The 23,922-nt window shown below is 44.0% G+C and overlaps 1 protein-coding gene across 3 annotated transcripts in view; it reads right to left on the bottom strand.

Annotated features, from left to right (window-relative positions):
• The window catches only part of ZNF341 (zinc finger protein 341), a 63,846-nt gene that overhangs the window by 29,163 nt on the left and 10,761 nt on the right, over positions 1 to 23,922 (bottom strand). Inside the window, exons 1-7 of one of the 3 annotated variants that reach the window (XM_049869238.1) lie at positions 21,077 to 21,238; positions 19,334 to 19,444; positions 13,375 to 13,571; positions 6,335 to 6,484; positions 3,125 to 3,376; positions 2,458 to 2,653; positions 943 to 1,033 (exon numbers count right to left, since the gene is read on the bottom strand). In XM_049869238.1, the coding sequence (XP_049725195.1) occupies positions 943 to 1,033; positions 2,458 to 2,653; positions 3,125 to 3,376; positions 6,335 to 6,484; positions 13,375 to 13,571; positions 19,334 to 19,442 (995 nt within the window). In that variant the 5' untranslated portion in view covers positions 19,443 to 19,444; positions 21,077 to 21,238. Of the gene's footprint in view, positions 1 to 942; positions 1,034 to 2,457; positions 2,654 to 3,124; positions 3,377 to 6,334; positions 6,485 to 13,374; positions 13,572 to 19,333; positions 19,445 to 19,940; positions 20,118 to 21,076; positions 21,239 to 23,922 lie in introns of those variants that run through there. The other 2 variants (XM_049869237.1, XM_049869236.1) reach the window with 2 other exon arrangements.

Below are 23,922 nucleotides of genomic sequence, written 5' to 3' on the forward strand. Positions count from 1 at the left end.
CTATTGCATAGCACTAGTTTAGGCCAGTGGTTCTAACCAGTGTTGGTTTTGCCTCACGGGGACATTTGGAAATGTCTGGAGACACTTTTGGTTGTTACAGGTGAGGCGGGGGAGGAGGGGAGGTGCTAATGCCATCTAGTGGACCGAGGCCAGGGATGTGGTAAACACCCTACGGTGCATAAGCGCCTCCCTCCAAGCAAAGAATTATCTAATCCAAAATGTCAGTAATGCCAAGGCTGAAAATCCCTGGTCTAGAGGGAAACCGTTGCCTTCTACGGTTAGAACCTGAGGCTCCCTTTCTCTCTTTCTTTGTTATAAAAGGAGATTACCAAGTGAGAGATGTTAAAGACAGACTAGCTCCATACTGAGCCTTTTTCCACTGACTCTCCAAGGATGGAAAGAAATTGAAAAGGGAATCATTTTTTCACTCTATCTTTAAGAACTTTTCAATACCATATCCATGAACCACCTAAAATCATCTCATGTCCCAATGTATCTCACTCTATGCAAAACACTCAACAAGTCTACCCCTCCGTTTTACAGATGGAAAAACTGCTCCTTATATGTTCTTGGGGCAAGAGGAATCATGGGTAGCCCTGAGCTGAACAAAGGGCTTGAAGGGCAGCCCTTTCTGCAGAGGTGACGAATAAGGCACCCCTTACATGCCGGCAAAGCCACTATCAGTTCAAAGAAAGTGCATCTCCCACTGCTCTACCCACTCCATTGCAGTGGACAGGCACCATAACTTTCACAGAGCCTTCCCATTGCTCCTGCGAGATAAGAGGGGAAACCATCCTGGCCTGGACCACAGGCCTGAAAACCATGACAGGACAGATGGGGGCTTGGCCACCACCCGGACTGGTGGGCGGGAAGGCAGCCTGGCTTCCACTGCACAGGGCCCCTGGCCAGGGCTTCCCAGGGGCCACCTGCCCCACCAGGTACCTTCGGATATGCTGCTGTAGGTCAAAGTTTTTGGTGAACGACTTGTCGCAGTACGAGCACTTGAGTTTCTGAGCCTTTGGCTTTCCTGCAGCTGAAAGAGAACATGAAAAGAGAATGCAGGAAAAGAGAAACAGAGGCCGGGAACACAGCTGAGGAGTCAACGGCACCCTCCAGGCACTCCACCTCTGGACCTGGGGCCAGACAGTCCACACCCTGGAAGATCTGGACCCCCGGACACGCAAGGGAAGAGGCACTGGGGAGCTTCTCAAAGTGCCAGGGGAGGAAAACCCGGGACATGTTCTGGTTGACAGAACTGGACAAACCCCTCAAAGGCTCCCCTCTGCTCCAGGATAAAATCCAACCTGTTACAGTCTATAGGCCTCAGTATCCTCTGCTTCCTGCCAACCTCATCAGTTCTCTCCACCCAAGTGCAGTGGACTCCACGCTAATCCTTAGAAGACCCTAAGCATAGCTCTACCTCAGGACCTTTGCACCTGCTGTTTTCCCTTACCTGGAATGCTTGTCCCTCAGATATCCACAAGGCTGCTTTCTTCTCATCCTCAGAGAGGTCTTTTCTATCCAAGTAACATCATTTCCCAGCCCCTCCCCAGCTATTCTCAATCACTGTATCCTGTTATTCTCCTTCCCAGCACAATTCCACAACTCATAAATATTTCTTTATTCCCTGCCTGTCTCTCTCATTAAACTGTGAATAACGTGAAGGCAGAGGAATCACGGACCAAGATGCTGGCTCCTAATGTCTGACGCCAAGCCCGGCACACAGATGCTCAACAAGTATTTGTGGAAGGAGGAAATCAGTTGACTGGAAAGGCCCTGAAAAACTCTGTTTCTCTCCCCTCCACCTCCATACTTAGCATCTCCGAACGGGTGGCAGATACTGCTGTTTGCTTTCCCGATATCTACTCTCCCCCTCTTCCTTTCTCACAAGTTCCTTACTATCTACTCTCCCCTTCCTCCTTCCTTACAAATTCCTTGCTTAATAGGAACATCAACATGCCTGGCTAAAAAAGACATTTCCCAGCTTCCTCTGTGCTAGATATGGCCATGTGACTAAGTTCTGACCAATGAGATGCAAGCAAAAGTATCACTTAGAACCACCGCAAAGAGCTAATGTTGCTGGGAGGCACCCCCTTTTGTCCTGCATTTCCTCCTTCTTACTGCCTGGAACATGCAATCAATGACTGGAGCTCCAGCAGCCATCCTGGACAAAAAGGAACCCTGATAAAAGAAGCCATGCACTAAGGATGGAGGCTCAGAAAGACAGAAGAAACATGGTACCTGATGACCATACAGTCACAGCCAGATTGCCTGCCTCGGGCCTTGTTTTACACAAGAGAGAACAGCGTTCTATTTTTGAAGTTACTGTTAGTTTGGATTTTCCATGACACACAGCCAAACTTAATCCTAACTATCATAAAATGAAAGACCAGAACTAAGCACCCTATGGACAGGGTGATGCTGAGGTAGGACACCCATGGCAGGCTGGGGACCCACCTTCTGGGAGTCCACCGCCACCTTTGGCCCGTCTGGTCTTCAGTGTTGGTGGAGAGTCAAAGGTGGTCACCGTGCCACCAGTGGCGCTGGTCATGGGGGCAGCAGGGTTTGGTCCTTTCGGTTTGAATCCCTGTTTGCCCGGGCTGTACACTGGAGGGGTGGCATACACTGGAGCCTCCACACACTGGTTTGGCACCTAGGACAGTACAGTCAAGTAAAGAGTCCTGGGAAGGGAGGGAAAAGCTGTCCCAGCCAGAGGAACCCTCACCGTGGCCCAGGCTGATCTCAGCCACTCCTCACCTATAGCCACCATTTTAACCCCTCCACCTAGCTCGGACACCACAATCACTCCCAAGACCCCTTAGAACTTCATGAAGCCAACAGGTCAGATGCAGCTTTGGAGCTAGACTGCCTAGGTTCAAATTCTGACTGTGCCACTTATCAGTTAAGTGACTTTGAGCAAATCTTTTAACATCTCTTTCTCAGTTTCCTCATCTGTAAATTGGGGCTAATCAAAGTACCCCTTTCATAGCGCTGTCGTGAGGACTGGGTCTGGTTTTGCTGCCCACAGTATCCGCAACACACAGTAGGTGTTCAGGAAAGATCAAGGTTACCCATGATGACCGTGACCAGTTCTCCCCACTCCCCACCCCTGACCTCTGCTCACCTCCAGCGGTGGGTAGGGCTGCATCCCCAATGCGTGGATCTCCACCGTTCCACTTCCTGCCAGGGGCGCAGTGGCACTGTACACCTCTACCACACCATTCCTGCCAGGGTTGGGACGCCCAGGGGGGCCTAGGCTCTGGGGTGGGGGTGGCGGGGGTTGGGGAGGTGGAGGTGGGGGCAGTGGCGGAGGGGGCGGAGGAGGTGGCGGAGGCTGGGTGAGGTAGCTGGGCGCAGAATGCATGTTCAGGCTGTTCTGAAATCAAAATGAAGAGAAAAGGAAAGCAGCATAGCCTCTTGATAGCAGCTGCCTTGTTTATCAGGGAGGAAAGACATTTGCTTTAGTCAGCCATGTTGAAAGGCTGCTCTCCCTTTTCTCTATGAAAGTCACGGAAATGACCCAGCCTGTGCAGGAAAGAGTTAACATAGCAGGCCTGATGTTGCTGTCTTTAGCAGGGTCTGCTTGCAGGACTGGCCCTTAAGTGGTGCTCTGAGTACTTGGCTTTTAGAACGTCCCTACATTGATAAGGTTGTTTCACCCACATGTGGGACGGAACCATACTATACCAGCTTGCCTACATTGTTTGTACACGCAATGTGATTTATGGTGAGCACCTCCTTCCCTTCTGGGAGTCTGGAATTTCAGCCATTGTGACCGCTCACCTGCAAGACCAATCCTTAATAAAAACCCTGGACTCTGAGACTTAAGCAGGCTTCCCTGGGCAGAAACATTGTGCACATATTGCTACACTCCACTACTGGAGGAAGAAATGGGTCTTGTGCAGCCTCTCTCCTCTCCCCCAGGAAAGAGAACTGTGGAAATTTCACCTGGATTCCTCCAGACCCCACCTGATGAGTCTTTCCCCACAGCTGATCCTACTGTGTACCCTTTGGCTGTAATATGCCAGCCAGCAGTACTACTGCTTCCAAAGCCTGTGAATCCTTCTAGAGAGTCCCTGAATATGCGGGTGATTAAGGACCCCTGAAACACAGCCACTGACTTCTACAAATTTATTTTACAAAAATAATCAAACAGGTCAGCAAAAATATCTGTGGATGGTTATTCCAGCGGTTTTTATAATAGGAAAAAATGGAAATGATCGATGTGTCCATCCATAGAAGCCTGGCTAAATTAAAGATGGTCCATCCATACGATGGAATAATTTGCAGATATTAAAATGACAATGCTGATCAGTATTTCATCGAGTACTCCTATTAACTGCAGCTGTTCCTTGAGGAAGAGGTTCTACAGCCAAGTACATTTGGGAAAAAAATCTGGGTCGACAAAATCAAAAGTATTTCTTTACTGCAGGAAACAGCCCAGGACAGAGCAGGGGGAGGAGAACACCTCCATCCTGGGCTGGTTTGACCAGGCAGCCTTTTTCTCCTGGAAAATCCCAAGAAGCCACTGTTTCCAGAGGCATTTTAGGAAATGCTAATGTAGAGTTATAGCCATAGACAGAGTAGCATTAAAAGAAAGGCAGAGTAATAAAAGCAAGTTTTAAAACAGTACATATAACATGACCCATTTATATAGATATGCATATTATAAACATATTTATATAAAAAGCTATTTATGTCTCTGTATTCAAAAGGACAGCAAAGCTAGACACCAAAATTTTGGCAGTGTTATCTCTAGGTGGGAAAAGTATACCAAATCTGTTGCCATGGAGTTGATTCCAACTCATAGCAACCCTGCAGGTCAGAGTAGAACTGCCCCACAGGATTTTCAAGGCTGTAATCTTTATAAAAAAAAAAAAAAAATTTTTTTTTTTTTAATCTTTATATACATATATATATATATATATATTTTATAGAAGCAGACTGCCACATCTTTCTCCCATGTAGTGGCTGGTAGGTTCAAACTGCTAACCTTTTGGTTAGCAGCTGAAGCACTTAACCACTGTGCCACCAGGGCTCCTTGGAGGGGGTATAAAAGGCTAAAAAACCAAAAGCCTGATGCCACTGAGTCAATTCTGACTCATGGCAACCCTACAGATCAGAGAAGAGCTGCCCCATAGGGTTTCTAAGGAACGGCCGGTAGATTCGAACTGCCGACTTTTTGGTTAGCAGTCAAGACCTATTTATTTATTTCCCCAACTTGTATTTTGAAAAATTTCAAACCTACAGAAAGGCTGCAAGAGGAGTACACTGAACATCCTTCACACTTCACCTAACTCACCAATTATTACCATTTGCCACATTCGCTTTGTATGTGTGCGTATGCACGTATATGTACACGTACATATATACATACATATGTAACACACGTGTATATATATTCTCTGAGCTGCTTGAGAGTCAGTTATAAAAATCATACTGCTCTTTTCTGCAATACTGTACTCAGTATTTACCTCATAAGAACAACGATACTCTCTTATCACACCGCTATTCAGTGATCACACTCAGGAAATTTAACATTGATACAATACTGTGTTTTTGTTGTTGTTAGGTGCCAGTGAAGTCAATCTGACTCATAGTGACCCCACGTGACAGGGTAGAACTGCCCCATAGGGTTTCCTGGGCTGTGATCTTTACAGAAGCAGATTGTCAGGTCTTTCACCCACAGAGCAGCTAGGTGAGCTGGAACTGCCAACCTGTTGGTTAGCAGCCAAGCACTTAACCATTGCACCACCAGGGATCCTTTTGATACAATACTATTATCCAAAATACTCAGCTTTGTAGTTTTTTTATTTTTCCTGATCCAGCCAAGAATTACACATGGCAGTTAATTGCCATGGAAACTCTTCAGTTTCCAGATGAATGATAAAATTTTTTTTTTTTTTTTTTACTTTCATTTTGTGTATTTTCTAATGGTCATGGGCCACTTTTGTAAAGAATAAAAACAGGAGTCAAAACAGCTTGACTGTTTGAAACAATTTGGGAATGGATAAGGGTGCTGACTGAATTGGTACATGTGAAGACAGTGGAAATGGTAAATGCTTTGTTACATATATGTTTACCACACACACACACACATACACAAAATAGCTGGAATGTGGTTGTGAAACCCCAGAATCAGGTTCTGGGTCCCTTCCTGAATGTGGCAGCTTCCCCACCCCAAGCAGGGCCAGCCAAGGGTAAAGCTGACAGCCCCTCTCTATGTGGGGTAAGCTGGGGCCAAGCCCCCTTCTTTCACCAAGATTGTGAATCCACAGAAGTCAATGTGTAGGCCTGGAATCAAGACCCTGTGAGAAGCCTGCCTCCTCCTTACCTGCACAGGTGGGGGGCCCTGGGAAATGGGCTGGTCCAGGGACGTGAAGGCCGACATGGCGGACATGAGCACATCATCGCTCACCAGGATGTTCCCCTGCACCAGGGTCTGGATCAGCGGGGACGGGGGCACTGTGATGTATGTGGAGATCTGGGCAGCAACAGAGAGAGGACATGTCTGCAGCCCTGTAAAGAAGCTGAGGGAATGATGCAAAATATCTGGGTTCCAGAGTTCCACAGACCCAAGTTCTATACCCTCCTCTGCTGCTCCCTGCTGCATGACCCTAGGCAAGTCACACCACTTCTCTGAACCTCCATTTCTTCATCTACCAAATGAGGAGAACAAGTCTCATCTCCCTATAAGTCACATAGCCTGTGACCCAGCAATTGTATTTCCTGACATCCGTCCCAGAGAAACCCTCACATGTGTCCAGAGCAAGTCCGTGAATGAGAGTATTCGCACAATCTTAATTATAACAGTGAAAAACTGGAAATAACTTCAATGTCCATCAATAGGGGAATGAACTTTAAAATGGCAACATAGTCATAGATGGAATACTATATAGCCAGTAAAAGGTATTGTGTGAAAAAGCAAATCTCATGATAATACATAGACTATATATTCTCATTTTTTAACTAATGACCAAAGACCAGATGAGTTGTGGAATGACATCAAGGACATCATACATAAAGAAAGCAAAAGGTCATTAAAAATACAGGTAAGAAAGAAAAGACCAAAACGGATGTTGCTCTTGAACGTCGAGTGGCTAAGACAGAGGAAAGAAATAATGAAGTAAAAGAGCTGAAAAGATTTCTAAGTGTGGCTCCAGAAGACAAAGTCAAGTATTATAATGAAATGTACAAAGACCTGGAGTTAGAAAACCAAAAGGGAAGAACACGCTTGGCATTTCTCAAGCTGAAAGAACTGAAGAAAAAAATCAAGACTTGAGTTTCAATACTGAAGGATTCAACAGGCAAAATACTGAACGACACAAGAAGAATCAAAAGAAAGTGGAAGGAACACACAGTCACTGTATCAAAATGAACTGGCTGACTTTCAATCATTTCAGGAGGTAGCATATGATCAAGAATTGACGGTATCGAAGAAGGAAGTTCAAGCTGCACTGAAGACACTGGCGAAAAAGAAGGCTCCAGGAATTGACGGAATACCAATTGATATGTTTCAACAAAGAGATGCAACACTGGAAGTGCTCACTCATCTATGCCAAGAAATTTGGAAGACAGCTACCTGGCCAACCGACTGGAAGAGATCCATATTTGTTCCCATTCCAAAGAAGGGTGATCCAACAGAATGTGGAAATTATCGAACAATATCATTAATATCACACGCAAGTAAAATTTTGCTGAAGATCATTCAAAAGTGGTTGCAGCAATGTATAGACAGGAAACTGCCAAAAATTCCAGCCAAGTTCAGGAGAGGATGTGAAATGAGGGATATCACTGCCGATGTCAGATGGATCCTGGCTGAAAGCAGAGAACACCAAAAAGATGTTTACCTGTGTTTTATTGACTGTGCAAAGGTATTCCACTATGTGGATCATAACAAATTATGGATAACATTGTGAAGAATGGGAATTCCAGAACACTTAGTTGTGCTCATGAAGAACCTGTACATAGACAAAAAAGGATTCATTCAAACAGGACAAAGGGATACTATGTGGTTTAAAATCAGGAGAGGTGGGCGTCAGGGTTGTATCTTTTCACCATACTTATTCAAACTGTATCCTGAACAAATAATGAGAGAAGCTGGACTAAATGACGAAGAATGTGGCATTGGGATTAGAAAAAGACTCATTAACAACATGTGATATGCAAATGACCCAACCTTGCTTGCTGAAAGCAAAGAGATCTTGAAGCACTTACTGATGAAGATCAAAGACTACAGCCTTCATTGTGGATTACATCTCAACATAAAGAAAATAAAAATTCTCACAATTGGACTGTGATGGTTAAGGCTAGGTATCAACTTGGCTGGGCCATGATTCTCAGTGTTTATATGTGATCACTCCCATGATGGGATCTGCTGTAAGTAGCCAACTAGTTGAAAGGAAGTTCCCTTGTGTGTGTGGCCTGCATCCAAATATAAGCGGACATTCTGGCTTTTGCCTGCTCTGGATCCTGCAGCTGCCTCCTGTTTGTTTGACCTCCGGTTCTTGGGAACTTGAGCTAGCAGTTTATCTGCCGATTTTGGGATCTGTCGATCTTCACTGCCTGTAAGCAAGAGCCCTGCTCTCCAATCTGTAGATCTTGGGTTCACCAGACCCTGTGGCTATGTGAATCAGGAGAAGCCTCTATCCTGATCCACAGACTTGGGACATTCCAGCCTCTACAATCGTGTCAGCCGTTTCCTTGACATAAATCTCTATACTTATTTACATGCTTTACTGGTTTTGCTTCTCTAGAGAACCCAGCCTAAGACATGGACCAAAAAACAACATCACGATAAATGGAGAAAAAGATTGAAGTTGTCAAGGAGTTCATTTTACTTGCATCCACAATCAACACCCATGGAAGCAGCAGGCAAGAAATCAAAAAATGCATTGCATTGGGCAAATCTGCTGAAAAGACCTCTTTAAAGTATTAAAAAGCAAAGATGTAACCTTGAGGACTAAGGTGCACATGACCCCAGCCATGGAATTTTCAATCACCTCATATGCAAGCAAAAGCTGGACAGTGAATAAGGAAGACCAAAGAACTGATGCCTTTGAATTATGGCCTTGGGGAAGAATACTGAATATACTACGGACCGCCAGAAGAACGAACAAATCTGTCTGGGAAGAAGTACAGCCAGAATGTTCCTGAGAAGCAAGAATGGTGAGACTTTGTCTCACGGACTTTGGATATGTTATGAGGAGGGACGAGTACCTGGAGAAGGATATCATGCTTGGTAAAGTAGGGTCAGTGAAAAAGAGGAAGACCCTCAACGAGATGGATTGACACAGTGGCTGCAACAATGGGCTCAAACATAGCAATGATTGTGAGGATGGCTCAGGACCAGGCAGTGTTTCATTCTGTTGTACATGGGGTCATGCATACCTTTGGCTTGACGGCACCTAACTACATTTTTTAAAACCTAAAACAATACATATATATATATATATATATATGTATATAAAACAACTGCCATCAAGTCTATTCCAACTCACGGCAACCCCACATGTGTCACAGTGGACCTGCGCTCCACCGAGTTTGCAATCGCTGTGATCTTTCAGAATCAGATCACCAGGTCTTTCTTCCGAGGTACCTCTGGACGGATTTGAACTGCCAACCTTTCAGTTAGTAGCCGAGCACTTAAACCATTTGTAACACCCAGGGACTCCCTCTAAACAACGATACTATATAACTCCTGTGGGAACTTAAATAAGTACGTGAAAGGTTTGGGTCACCCCATCAGGCAAAGAGCCACACCAGCTGAAGTGCTTGCTGAGGGCAAAGGGAATATGGAACGGGTGGTGAAAGAGAGTAGTTCGAAACACCAGTTATGACCACGTGACCAACTGTAGAAAGGAAGACTGTAATTGTTGAGTATTTTCCTCCTTATGCATGTGTCAAATAATTTTGTTTTCTTCACTTATATAAGATGTAAACAGGGCTAGTGTGTTTTCAGTTGTATGCATGTTTGGTGTATCATGTTAGATGCAAGTATGACTTTGTAATTGTCTTTAGTGACTGTATATGGTTTAAGGAGATGTGTACAGGTGCCAAGTAGACAAAGGGTGGACTGGGATGGTTAAGCTTGTGTGTCAACTTGGCTGGGCCATAATTCTCAGTGGTTTGGCAGTTATAGTAATGATGTAGTTTGGCAGTTATGTAATGATGTAGTCATCTTCTAGGATGTGATCTGATGTGATCAGCCAATCAACTTGTAAGGGGAGGGTTTCCTCAGGGGTGTGGCCTGCATCCTATATATACACACATATATATATACCTATAGACATTCTAGCACAGTTTGCTTGCTTGCTCTGGATTCTGAATCTGGCTTGTCATCATCCGACTTCTGGTTCTTGGGACCTGAGCCAGTGGCCTGTCATATTGCCGGCTGATTTTGGGTTCTTCAGCCCCTGCAGCTATGTGAGTCAGGAGAATCCTCCAGCCTGACACCTGACCCATGGACTTGGGACTTGCCAGCCTCTACAGCCACGTGAGCCATTTCCTTGAGATAAATCTCTCTCTCTATATATATACACATACACACTTCACTGGTTTTGCTTCTCTAGAGATACCCATCAACAGCTACCTGAGGGGAGGAGAAAGGAATAGTGCCAAAGGAACCTTTATTTGTAACATTCCAACTTTTTGAAAGGGGAAAGGAAATGTGTATTACTTGTAAACATACAAAGTAGTAACAAAAATAATAATACTGTTCAGAGTATGCAAGGATGAAAGGCAGACTTCACAACAAAGTGCCAATGTGCAGTGCCTGCTCCTCTCAGTAGATGTAAAGGGTGTTTTGCTTATTTTTCTTTATTGATAGGCCCTTAGCATCTTCCTGGGTCACCTGTCTCTGTGGGGACTCTGGGGGCAGCAGTGACTAAGCCTCAGAACCCAGAATCCCTGTTCAGATATAGGATGTTCCAGGCAGCCCAAGCAGGTTGGAAAAGGCCCCATGTTAGGGCCAAGAGAGCATGTAGATTCTGGCTTGTTTACGTCTTTATGTCACATGCATTAGGCTGAGATAAAAACCCAGAAGTCACATTGTGTTCATCCATGTAACTTAAAGCCGGAGGGGCTTCGTGTTTGTTCATAACCAGCTGTTTGCATTCTAAAGCTATTCCCATTCTCAGAACTGAAGGGACTTCCCTTTCTCCTTTTATTGAGAAAAAAAAAAGGGCAGGAGGGTGGTACTCACAATCAAGGAGTGAGAAAAATCACGATATTCTGTTTTATCTTAAACCTTATGTTTGCACAGTTCTTTCCCAATGGTCTCAATCCTCACCATATCCCCTCGTCAGTCATTTTTTTTTTTCTGTTTACAGATGAGAAAACGGAATCTGTGAAAGATAACCCACGAGTGGGAAGATGTGGCCTCCCCTAAGAATAAAAGTTAAGTTAGCAGGTGGGCTTGTAAGGAGACATTTACCTTGTTATAAATGGAGGGAGGGTGTTCCCATGCCTATTAACACACACAGAGTTAAATGACGGTATTTGAGATTATAAAGAATTAGAAATAACCTAAATATTACTCTAGCTCCCTCTAAAGCAAGAGGAGACTTAATATTTACTGTATACACTTTAAGATTTGAACCCAGGATGAGGTAGAGAAATGAACCTTCGGAGAAGGAGGGTCACAATATCTCGTTAAATGAACAAAGCAGGCTGGGGGAATAGTATACGTAATACAGTCCTCCTTACGTTAAAAGGAAAAAATACTACCCGTTTGTGGATATTGGTATGTATGCGTAATGGTAGTACTTCCAGGTAACCACAGCTGGCGAAAGATATTTTTTACTTTCTATACTACAGTAGTGTTTTATTTATTTATTTACAAGGAGCCTGAATTACTTTTATAATTAAAAAAAGAAAGAGAGACAGAATAGACCAAGGTTATGTATTTTAAAAATAGCTAATGCCAGTGAGAGTGCAGGCCAACAGGCAGTGCAAACTGGTCTGCCCTCTGGGAAGCAGAGACAGAGAATGCCATATCATCTAACCCTGGAACTGTGCTTCTAGATTGTGCACCAGGGGAAAAATTCTAAAATAAGAAAAGAACTCCTGGTTTCTAGCTAGAAGATGTCTGTGGCAACTTGAAAAGTTTCCGTCTACATGTTCTATAGGTCCTGGGGTGAATGCTTTTATTTTGATGGAAGAAATTCTATCTACACAATAGAGGAAGGCAATGTATTAAAGGAATAAGGATAGAAAAGGAAGCCAGAGGGGAATACGGCCCCTTCGCCTAGCATCCTACGATATGCCCAATCTCCTTTATGAGGGAGATTTTTTTAATCCCTCTAAAAGTCCCCTAACTCCACTCAGGGCGTCTCTGATCCAGAATTGTTTTCTGGACTAAGGACTTCGGAAGCTTCTCCAGATAACTCTGGCCTGGTCCTTACCTCTGACCTCCAGACTTGTCTGTAAGTCTGTCTGCATCTTTGCCACCTCCATGGAGAGAACCAATGGGCATCTCAAACCCAGCATATCCAGCTGAACTCCTGGTGTCCCCCCAAAATCTGCTCCTCATGGTTTTCTCCATTTTGGTGGCAGCTCTAACTCTGGAGTCACCCCTGACTCCTCTTGATCTCACACCCATACCCAATCCATTCAAAAACCCTGTTGGCTCCACCTTCAAAATATTTACAAAATCTTACCCTTTCTCACCACCTCTGCTGCCACTCACTGGTCAAGCCACCATCATCCATTGCCTGGATTTATACAACAGCCCCCTAATGCAGAATGGATAAATCTATTCTCCAAGCTGCAGCTGGAGTGACGTGGGTAAAGTACAAACCAGACCATGACCCTCGTTTGCTCAAAACCCTCCAATGGCTCCCATCTCACTCAGAGTAAAAGTCCTCAGCATGGCCCATGGGCCCACTGTATCTTTTAGGATCCTTCTATTGCCTCTCTTACCTCAGTGCCTCCCACTCTCCTCCTCGCTCACTCAGCTCCAGCCACTCTCAAACTCCTTACCGTTCCTTAAACAAACCCAGCACACTCCTATCCCAGGGCCTTTGCACTCACTGATCCCTCTACCCGGAACATTCTTCCCCAAACCAGCTGCATGATGCATTCCCCCACCTCCATAGGTCTCTACTTAAATGTCGCCTCTTCACAGAACCCTTTCCCGGGCACCATATACAAAATGGCAAAACCTACACCCTTGTGTTGGCATTCCCTACCCCTCTGCACATAAGTATATATTTATACATGTTTTGTACAATCTATCTCACCCAACTCTACACGGGCAGTGACTTGGTCTGTCTTGTCCCTTGCTGTACCCCCAGTGCCCAGTATGGTACCTGGCACATAATAGGTGCCCATAAAAGACTTGCTGAATGAATGAGTGAACAAACGAATAAATACCTGGCGGTTGGCAGGAGGTGGGGCCTGCTGAACTGCTGTGGGTGCTGCTGAAGGGGTATAGATGCTGTTGGTGGCCAGCGAGACCGTGGCTAAGGGCGGGGCATTCACCTGACACTGTTCCCGTTTGTGGGTCATAAATGCCGGCAGCGAGTTGAACTGCTTCTTACACTTCCCGCAGAGAAAGACATCTTCATCATCTAGGGGTCACACCGCAGGGGAGCAGGAAGGGGCAGAAGCGGGAGAGGGAATAATGAAAACAAAAAGCAAAAACAAGTCAGAGGCATCGCAGTGAGAAACGGGAGGAGACTTGCAGCTGGGCCATGAGAAGGGCAAATCTGAATGGCATCCCGTGACTCAACACACACATGTCAGGCATCAACTCTGTGCTCCTAGGAGCTTTCAAAACAACACAGGCACCTACAAGAATATCCAGCCAGGTGCACCTATGTTTCAAATGATTAGAAATCAGGATATAGTAAAGTGGATTCGCTTCAAAGTTGAGAAATCCAAAATCTTTATCCTGCCTGAATTTATTCACCAGTCCCCAAATTGGCCACGTGCTCACACTCCCTCTTACCTTTGTACTCACTGGTCCCCCTGCCAAGGTGCCTCTCTCAATACAACTCATTTTGTAAGGTGAGGCTCAGATGTCACCTCCTCCAGGAAGTCTCCCCAAAGCCAGTGGCCATCAGTTCCTCGCTCTGGGCCCACCTCCAATATCATAGTTTTCTCATCACCACCAGACTGTGACCCCCCCCCCAGGGAAGGAAACACGTCTTATTCCTTTGCATAACTACAATATCTCTTGGGTACACAGGGAGTCCTCAATGGATTTTTGTTGAATGAATGAAAAACTAAATGAATGATTAGCTACAGTTAATATCGCCCATGCATCTGACAGTCTGTCATACTGTGGGGGCTTGCGTGTTGCTGTCATGCTGGAAGCTATGCCACCAGTATTCAAATACCAGCAGGATCACCCATGGTGGGCAGGTTTCAGCTGAGCTTCCAGGAAGAAGGACCCGGTGGTCTACTTCTGAAAAGAATTAGCCAGTGAAAAGCTTATGAATCATAACTGGCAATTGGAGTGTGAAATTTGGAAACACAGAAAAAGGATTAGTAGTTGGAAAATATGGCCTTGGTGATAGAAATGATGCTGGAGATGGCATGACAGAATTTTCCAAAACCAAAAACTTCTTCATTGCAAGTACCTTTTTTCACCAATGTAAACGGCAACTAAACATGTGGACCTCGCCAGACGGAATACACAGGAATCAAATTAACTACATCTGTAGAAAGAGAGCTCAAGATCATCAGTCAGAATAAGGCCAGGGCCCAAATGCAGAACTGACCAACAATTGCTCAAATGCAAGTTCAACCTGAAGCTGAAGACTTCAGGTTGAGAGCCAAAGTACGACCTTGAGTACATCCCACCTGAATTTAGAGACCATCTCAAGAATAGATTTGACACATTGAACACTAATGACCAAAGACCAGATAAGTTGTGGAATGACATGAGGACATCATACATGAAGAAAGCAAAAGGTCATTACAAAGACAGGAAAGAAAGAAAAGACCAAAATGAATGTCAGAAGAGACTCTGAAACTTGCTCTTGAATGTCATGTAGCTAAAGCGAAAGAAGAAACAATGAAGTAAAAGAGCTGAAGAGCAGATTTCAAAGGGTGGCTCTGGAAGACAAAGTAAAGTATTATAATGACATGTGCAAAGACCTGGAGTTAGAAAATCAAAAAGGAAGAACATGCTCGGCATTTCTCAAGCTGAAAAGAACTGAAGAAAAAATTCAAGTGTTGAGTTGCAATATTGAAGGATTCAATGGGCAAAATACTAAACGACTCAGGAAGCATCAAAAGAAGATGGAAGGGATATACAGAGTCACTATACCAAAAAGAACTGGTCCAAGTTCAACCATTTCAGGAGGTAGCATATGATCAGGAACTGATGGCACAGAAGGCACTGGTGAAAAACAAGGCTCCAGGAACTGACAGAATACCAACTGAGATGTTTCAACAAACGGATGCAGCACTGGAAGTGCTCACTTACCTATGCCAAGAGATTTGGAAGATAGCTACCTGGCCAATCGACTGGAAGGGGTCCATATTTATGCCTATTCCCAAGAAAGGTGATCCCACCGAATGTGGAAATTATCAAACAATATCACATGCAAGTAAAATTTTGCTGAAGACCACTCAGAAGCAGCTGCAGCAGTGTATCACCAGGGTACTGTCAGAAATTCAAGCCAGATTCAGAAGAGGATATGAAAGCAGGGATGTCATTGCTGATGTCAGATGGATCCTGGTTGAAAGCAGAGAATACCAGAAGGATGTTTACCTGTGTTTCATTGACTACACAAAGGCATTCATAATAAATTATGAATAACACTGCAAAGAATGGGAATTCCAGAACACTTAGGTGTGCTCATGAGGAACCTGTACATAGATCAAGAGGCAGTCATTCGAACAGAACAAGGGGATACTGTGTGGCTTAAAGTCAGGAAAGGTGTGCGTCAGGGTTGTATCTTTTCACCATACCTATTCAATCTGTACGCTGAGCAAATAATCCAAGAAGCTGGACTATATGAAGAAGAATAAAGTATCAGGACTGAAAGAAGAGTCATTAACAACCTGCAATATTCAGATTAAACAACCTTGCTTGCTGGAAGCAAAGAGGACTTGAAGCACTTACTGATGAAAATCAAAGACTACAGTCTTCAGTCTGGATTACACCTCAACATAAAGAAAACAAAAATCCTCACTACTGGACGAATAAGGAACGTCATGATAAAAGGAGAAAAGATTGAAGTTGTCAAGGATTTCATTTTACTTGGATCCACAATCAACACCCATGGAAGCAACAATCAAGAAATCAAAATTTACATTGGGCAAATCTGCTGCAAAGAACATCTTTAAAGTGTTGAAAAGTAAAGATGTTACCTTGAAGACTAAGGTACGCCTGACCTAAGTCATGTGAAAGCTGGACAATGAATAAGAAAGACCAAAGAAGAACTGACACCTTCAAATGCTCCTTGGAAGCAAGGGAGAGTACGTCTCACATACTTTGTACATATTTTCAGGAGAGATCGGTCCCTGGAGAAGGACATCATGCTTGGTAAAGTAAAGGGCCAGTGAAAAAGAAGACTCTCAACATGATGGATTGACACAGTGGCTACAACAATGGGCTCGAGCATAACAACGATTGTGAGGATGGCGCAGGACTAGGCAGTTTTGTTCTGCTGTACATGGGGTCGCTATGAGTTGGAGCCAACTCGACAACAGAAGCTAACAACACCACCACCACTCATTGTGAGGGCCTACTGTAGACCATGCACTGTATCAAGCACCTGACATGCTGCTCCTCAATGTCTATGCTCCCCATCTCATATGTTGTTGTTACGTGCCGTCAAGCCGATTTTTGACTCAAAGCAACCCCATGTGATAGAGTAGAACTGCCCCTTAGGGTTTTCTAGGCTATAATCTTTAAGGGAGCAGGTCTCCAAGACTTTCTCCCAAGGAGCCACTGGGTAGGCTTGGACCAACAACGTTTCAGTGAGCAGCCGACCACTTAACTTCCCATCTTACATACTCACCCATTGCCATTGAGTCAATTCTGGCTCACAGCAAACCTATAGGACAGAGTAGAACTGCCCCCATAGCATTTCCAAGGCTGCAAATCTTTACGGAGCTGACTGCCACATCTTTCTCCCCAGGAGCAGATGGCGGGTTCGAACTGCTGACCTTTTTAGTTAGCAGCCGAGTGCTTAACAACTGTGCCACCAGGGCTCTTTCTTCCTATATAACCTGTTGTTGTTGAGCTGATTCCAACTTATAGTGACCCCACAGAGTTTCCAAGGAGTGCCTGGTGGACGTGAACTGCCAACCTTTTGGTTAGCAGCCGTAACAACTTAACCACTATGCCACCAGGGTTTCCTCTTCCTATATAGTACTATAAATTTTAGTGAGGCACATAGCTGCCTAGCTAAAGACTACATTTCCCAGCCTTCTGAGTTCTGACCAGTGGGATGAGAGAAGAAGTATACTGCATATGCAACTTCCTCTTAAAAGAAAAGGGCATGACTTCCACTTCCACTTCCTCCCCTTCATGCTGTTGGGCGGAATGAGGAAATGAAAGCGGGAGCTGCAGCAACCATCTTGCACTACAAGTTGAGGGCAGCAGAGCCACAAGAAAGGGTCTGGGTCTCATCATACCTACTGTAGATGCACATCGTGACTTTCATGTGACAGAGAATTAAACTTCAATCTTGTAGAAACCACTGTTTTGTGTTTCTCAATTATAAGAGCTGAAACCAAATCCCAAATACCTCCACAAGAACCCTAGAAGGCAGATACTATTATCCCCATTTCATAGATATGTAAACTGAGGCACAGAGAAGTTAACTCTTTTACCCAAGGTCCAGGAACTATGGGAACAAGGATTCAAACCCAGGCATATATCTCTCTGTCCCAGCATGGTTCCCAGGAAGTCCTCAAAAATGTTTGTGGAATGAATAAATGACCACATGGACTCACATGGGGTTCCAAAAGAAGTCCCCAGCCCTCTCCGTGTCTCAGGCATCTGGCCTGTAAATTGGAGAGATTCGTGCCCAGCCTGTTCCTTCCATAGAGAAGAGGCTGAGAAATGACTTCCACGTCAAAAGTAAAAGCATTGCAGGCACTGGGGACTCCCAGTTATCGCCTGTGTCATGATCCCATCTTTCTATATTCACTAAGTGATCCAGAGAGGGCATCCTCAGAGCCAAGCAGAGAAGTATGGCATGAGCCTCAAGATCCAGACCGAGAGGAAGGCGAAAAGGGTCAGAGACCAGATGCTATCCTGAGGACCAGAGTGGGCAGTTCACTCCTACACCCTTGCCATGAGCCCCACGTATTCGTCATGGGGAAACTCGTCCTTCCCGCTGCTGAACCTGAGCAAATACGCACTGCCCCCCCGCCCTTTTTTGGTACCTTAGACAAAAGTTTACAGAACAAACTAGCTTTTCATTAAACAGTTCACATATCGTTTTATGACATCAGTTAACAACCCTACGATATGTCAACACTCTCCTTTCTCTACCTCGGGTTCCCTATTACCAGCTTTCCTGTCCCCTCCTGCCCTCTAGTCCTTGCCCCTGAGCTGGTGTGCTCCTTTAGTCTCGCTCTGTTTCATGTACCTGTCTAATCTTTGGCTGAAGGGTGAACCTCAGGAGTGACTTCATTATGGAGCTAAAAGAGTGTCCAGGGGCCTTACTCTCAGGGTTTCTCTAGTCTCTGTCAGGCCAGTAAGTCTGGTCTTTTTTTGTGAGTTAGAATTTTGTTCTACATTTTTCTTCAGCCCTGTCCAGGACCCTCTACTATGATCCCTGTCAGAGCAGTCAGTGGTGGAGCCAGACACCATCTAGTTGTACTAGACTCAGACTGGAGGAGGCCATAGTAGTTGTGGTTCATTAGTCCGTTGGACTTATCTTTCCCTTGTGTCTTTAGCTCTCTTCACTCTCCCTCACTCTCAAAGGGATGAGACCAGTGGAGTAGCAGATACTCAATGTCTTAGTTATCTAGTGCTGCTATAACGGGAATACCACGAGTAGGTGGTTTTAACAAACAGAAATTTATTTTCTTACTTTAGGAGGCTAGAAGTCTGAATTCAGGGTGCAGGCTCTAGGGTAAGGCTCTCTCTGTCAGCTCTAAGGGGAGGTCCTTATCTCTCTTCAGCATCTGTTTCTTGGTTCGTTGGAGAGCTCATGTGGCCTGGTCCACCTGGTTCCTTGCTCAGCCTTGCTCTTTTTACATCTCAGAAGAGACTGAGTTAAGACACGCCCTACACTAATACTGACTTATTAACATAACAAACAAAACCCATTCCCAAATGGGATTATAAACACAGGTACAGGGATTAAGATTTACAACAACTATTTTGGGGGGGCACAATTCAATCCATAACACTCACCTAATGGCTGGATGGCAGGAGCCGTGTTGACGCTCTGGCCTGTGGGATCAGGAACTGCTCCTTGGCCATCCAACAATGACTGGACAGCCAGTACAGTCTGATTGTCCATCCCTGAAAAAAAAAAAAAAAAAAGGACTCTTGTTGGAAGGTAGGCCCAGTACCCTGCTCAGACTTCACCCTTACAAGCCAGTCCCACTGCAAGACTCCCATGGAAAAGATGGCTGGCAGTGCCCAATGTACATTCTCTCCTATTTCCATTACAATGGAACTCAAGAGTTTTGGCTGGAAACATGGCCCCAGAATAAAGATGATACTTTATTGCAGAAAGGGTGACTGAGTCCTGGCTAACGGGATGTCAGTAGAGGTGCTGTACTGCAGCTTCTGGGAAGTTGTCTTAAAAGCTGCACAGTGGGAGGCAGAGCCAAGATGGCGGAATACACAGACACCTCTGTTGAGCCCTCTTTACAACAAAGACCCAAAAAAACAAGTGAAACAAGTATGTTTGTCACAAGCTGTAAGCCCTGAGCATCAAAGGTAAGCTTAAGACAACGAACTGAGGGGAAGGGGGAGGAAGAGGCCATTCAGAAGTGGAGAGTAGTTACCGGACCTAATTGCAGGGAGCCCTCAAGCACCATTTCCGGAGCTGCGCTGGCGACAGCAGGCTGGTCCTAGCGTTCAGCCGCAGTTTCCTCAGGGAGAAGCAGCCAGCCACACAGCCCACTCATACCTCCGGAACCTGAGGAGAACGGCGCTCTCGGCAAAAGCTAAGTACCTGCCTATATTTTACAGCACCCCCCCGCCCCCCACAAGCCGGCTTCAGCAGCTGAATCCCTGGGCCTGAGAGAGACCCTGGTGAGCACCTGGAGCCATCCTCCTGGCCTTGGGGAAGGAAAAAATTTGCAACTGGGGGGAAAAGATAATTTGCTAGCTCCATTAACTGGGCGAGCTCAGGACAGAAGCGGCTCCTGTCCAGGCATAAACCGTCCGTGGACCTTGAGCACCTTTCCCTTCTGCATGGACCTGTGTGGGCCTATTTCGGGAGAACAGGCCCTTGTTGGCAAACGCCAACCATTTCAGCTGTGCTGTGGAGAGGTGAGTGTTTGATGTTTGACATTGCTTTGCCTATTAAACAAGGTCCTCACCTACCCACAACAGGGACCTAAGGACTGGTAGCTCCACTCAGGTCACCCAGCCACCCTTGACAGGCGTCCAAAGATAAGTGGTACCTCCCAGTCCTTAAAACAAAAACTTTGGGTGCCCATGGTCCCTCTGCAGAACCCACCCACCAGCACGCTCTAGGGAACAGAGACGCGTTTTCCTCAGAGACACTTGGGGGTTGGTTCTCAACCCCCTGCCTTGTTCAGAGCGTGACCCCATGCTGCAATCAGATACCGGTATACACGTCAATCACCCCTGCCCCTCTAAGACTGTAGGACAGAGCCTGTACCACACACTTGATATCAGCTACCTGGAAACCTGAGCTGAAATCATACAAGAAAAGTGAATGGACTCCTAGACCGATATACCTGATAACAGCTCTAGCCAGCTGGGGACAGGACATCAGAGCTCCAAAGGCGAAAATAATCAAGCTAGCTCACTCAAGCAACCCACAGGGGTATACCAAAACAAAACAAAGCAAGCAGCTATGACACAGTAAGCAAGCATAAACTAATACAATAACTTCTAGATGGCTCGGAGACAACAGTCAATATCAAATCACATAAAGAAAGAGACCATGATCACCTCAGTAGGCTCTCAAAACAAAAAATCCAGGGATCTTCTAGATGTAAGTGCATTCCTGGAATTACCAGATGCAGAAAACAAAAGTTTAATATACAGAACCCTTCAAGACATCAGGAAGGAAATGAGGCAATACGCAGAACAAGCCAAGGAACACACAGATGAAGCAACTGAAGAAATTAGAAAGATTATTCAGGAACATAGTGAAAAGTTTAATAATCTGGAAAAATCCATACAGAGACAGCAATCAGAAATTCAGAAGATGAACAATAAAATTACAGAATTAGATAACTCAATAGAATGTCAGAGGAGCAGAACTGAGCAAGTAGAAGCTAGAATTTCTGAACTCGAAGATAAATCACCTGGCACTAATATATTTGAAGAAAAACCAGATAGAAGAATTTAAAAAAATGAAGAAACCTTAAGAATCATGTGGGACTCTATCAAGAGAAATAACCTACGAGTGATTGGAGTACCAAACAGGGAAGGATAACAGAAAATTGTTTGAAGATTTGTTGGCAGAAAACTTCCCTGATATTATGAAAGATGAGAAGATATTTATCCAAGATGCACATTGAACTCCACATAAGGTAGATGTTAAAAGAAAGTCACCAAGACATATTATAACCAAACTTGCCAAAACCAAAGATAAAGAGACAATTATAAGAGCAGTGAGGGATAAACAAAAAGTCACCTACAGAGGAGACCCAATAAGAATAAGCTCGGACGACTCAGCAGAAACCATGCAGGCAAGAAGGCATTCGGATGACATATGAAAAAAACTGAAGGAAAAAAATTGCCTGCCAAGAATCGTATATCCATCAAAACTGTCTCTTAAATATGAAGGTGAAATTAAGACATTTCCAGATAAACACAAGTTGAGGGAATTCATAAAAACCAAACCAGAACTACAAGAAATACTAAAGGGAGTTCTTTGGTTAGAAAATCAATAATATCAGGTATCAAACCAAGACTAGAACACTGGGCAGAGCAACCAGAAGTCAACCCAAACAGGCAAATCCGAAAAACAAAGCAAGATTAAAAAAAAAAAAAAAAAGCCCAACACAGGGTAACAGCGATGTTATTATATAAAAGAAGACAACATTAAAATAATAAAGAGGGACTAAGAAATGTAATCATACACTTTCCATATGGAGAGGAAGATACAGCGATACAAAGAAATAAAAGTTAGTTTTAAGTTTAGAAAAATAGGGGTAAATAATAAGGTAACCACAAAGGAGACACACTATCCTACTCATCAAAATAAAATACAACGGAAAAATACAGACTCAGCAGAAACAAAATCAACCACAAATATGAGGAAAGGACAATATATAAAGAAAATCTACTCAGCACATAAAATCAAGTGGGAAAAAGAAACTGTCAACACACAAAGACATCAAAATGATAGCAATAAATTCATATCTATCCATAATTACCCTGAATGTAAATGGACTAAATGCATCAATAAAGAGATAGAGAGCGGCAGAATGGATTAAAAAACAAGATCCATCTATATGCTGCATACAAGAGACACACCTTAGACTTGGAGACACAAACAAACTAAAACTCAAAGGATGGAAAAAAATGTATCAAGCAAACAACAATCAAAAAAGAGCAGGAGTGGCAATATTAATTCCTGATAAAATAGACTTCCAAGTTAAATCCATCATAAAGGATAAGGAAGGACACTATATATTGACTAAAAGGACAATATACCAAGAAGATATAACCATATTAAATATTTATGCACCCAATGACAGGGCTGCAATATACATAAAACAAACTCTGTCAGCATTGAAAAGTGAGATAGACAGCTCTACAATAATAATAGGAGATCTCAACACACCACTTTCAGTGAAGGACAGGACATCCAGAAAGATGCTCGATAAAGACACGGAAGATCTAAATGCCACAATCAACCAACTTGACCTCGTAGACATATACAGAACACTCCACCCAACAGCACCCAACTAGAATTTCTTTTTAGTGCACATGAAATATTCTCTCGAATAGACCAAATATTAGGTCATAAAGCAAGCCTTAGCAGAATCCAAAACACTGAAATATTAAAAAGCATCTTCTCTGACCATAAGGCATAAAAGTGGAAATCAATAACAGAAAAAGCAGGAAAAAGAAATCAAATACTTGGAAACTGAACAATACCCTGCTCAAAAAAGACTGGATTATAGAAGACATTAAGGATGGAATAAAGAAATTCATAGAATCCAATGAGAATGAAAACAGTTCCTATCTGAACCTTTGGGACATAGTGAAAGCCATGCTCAGGGGTCAATTTATATCAATAAATGCACACATCCAAAAAGAAGAAAGTGCCAAAATCAAAGAATTATCCCTACAACTTGAACAAATAGAAAGAGAGCAACAAAAGAAACCCTCAGGCACCAGAAGAAACCAAATAATAACAGTTAGAGCTGAACTAAATGAAATAGAAAGCAGAAAAACAATTGAAAGAATTAACAAGACTAAAAGCTGGTTCTCTGAAAAAAATCAACAAAATTGATAAACCATTGGCCAAACCGACAAAAGAAAAGCAGGAGAGGAAGCAAATAACCCGAATAAGAAATGAGATGGGTGATATTACAACAGACCCAACTGAAATTAAAAGAATCATATCAAATTACTGTGAAAAACTATACTCAAATAAATTTGAAAACCTAGAAGAAATGGATGCATTCCTAGAAACACACTACCTACCTAAACTAACACAAACAGAGGTGGAACAACTAAATAGACCCATAACAAAAGAAGAGATTGAAAAGGTAATCAAAAAACTCCCAACAAAAAAAAGCCCTGGCCCGGACGGCTTCACTGCAGAGTTCTACCAA

This window comes from Elephas maximus, chromosome 25, assembly GCF_024166365.1.
Source record: "Elephas maximus indicus isolate mEleMax1 chromosome 25, mEleMax1 primary haplotype, whole genome shotgun sequence".
NCBI lineage: Eukaryota > Metazoa > Chordata > Mammalia > Proboscidea > Elephantidae > Elephas > Elephas maximus.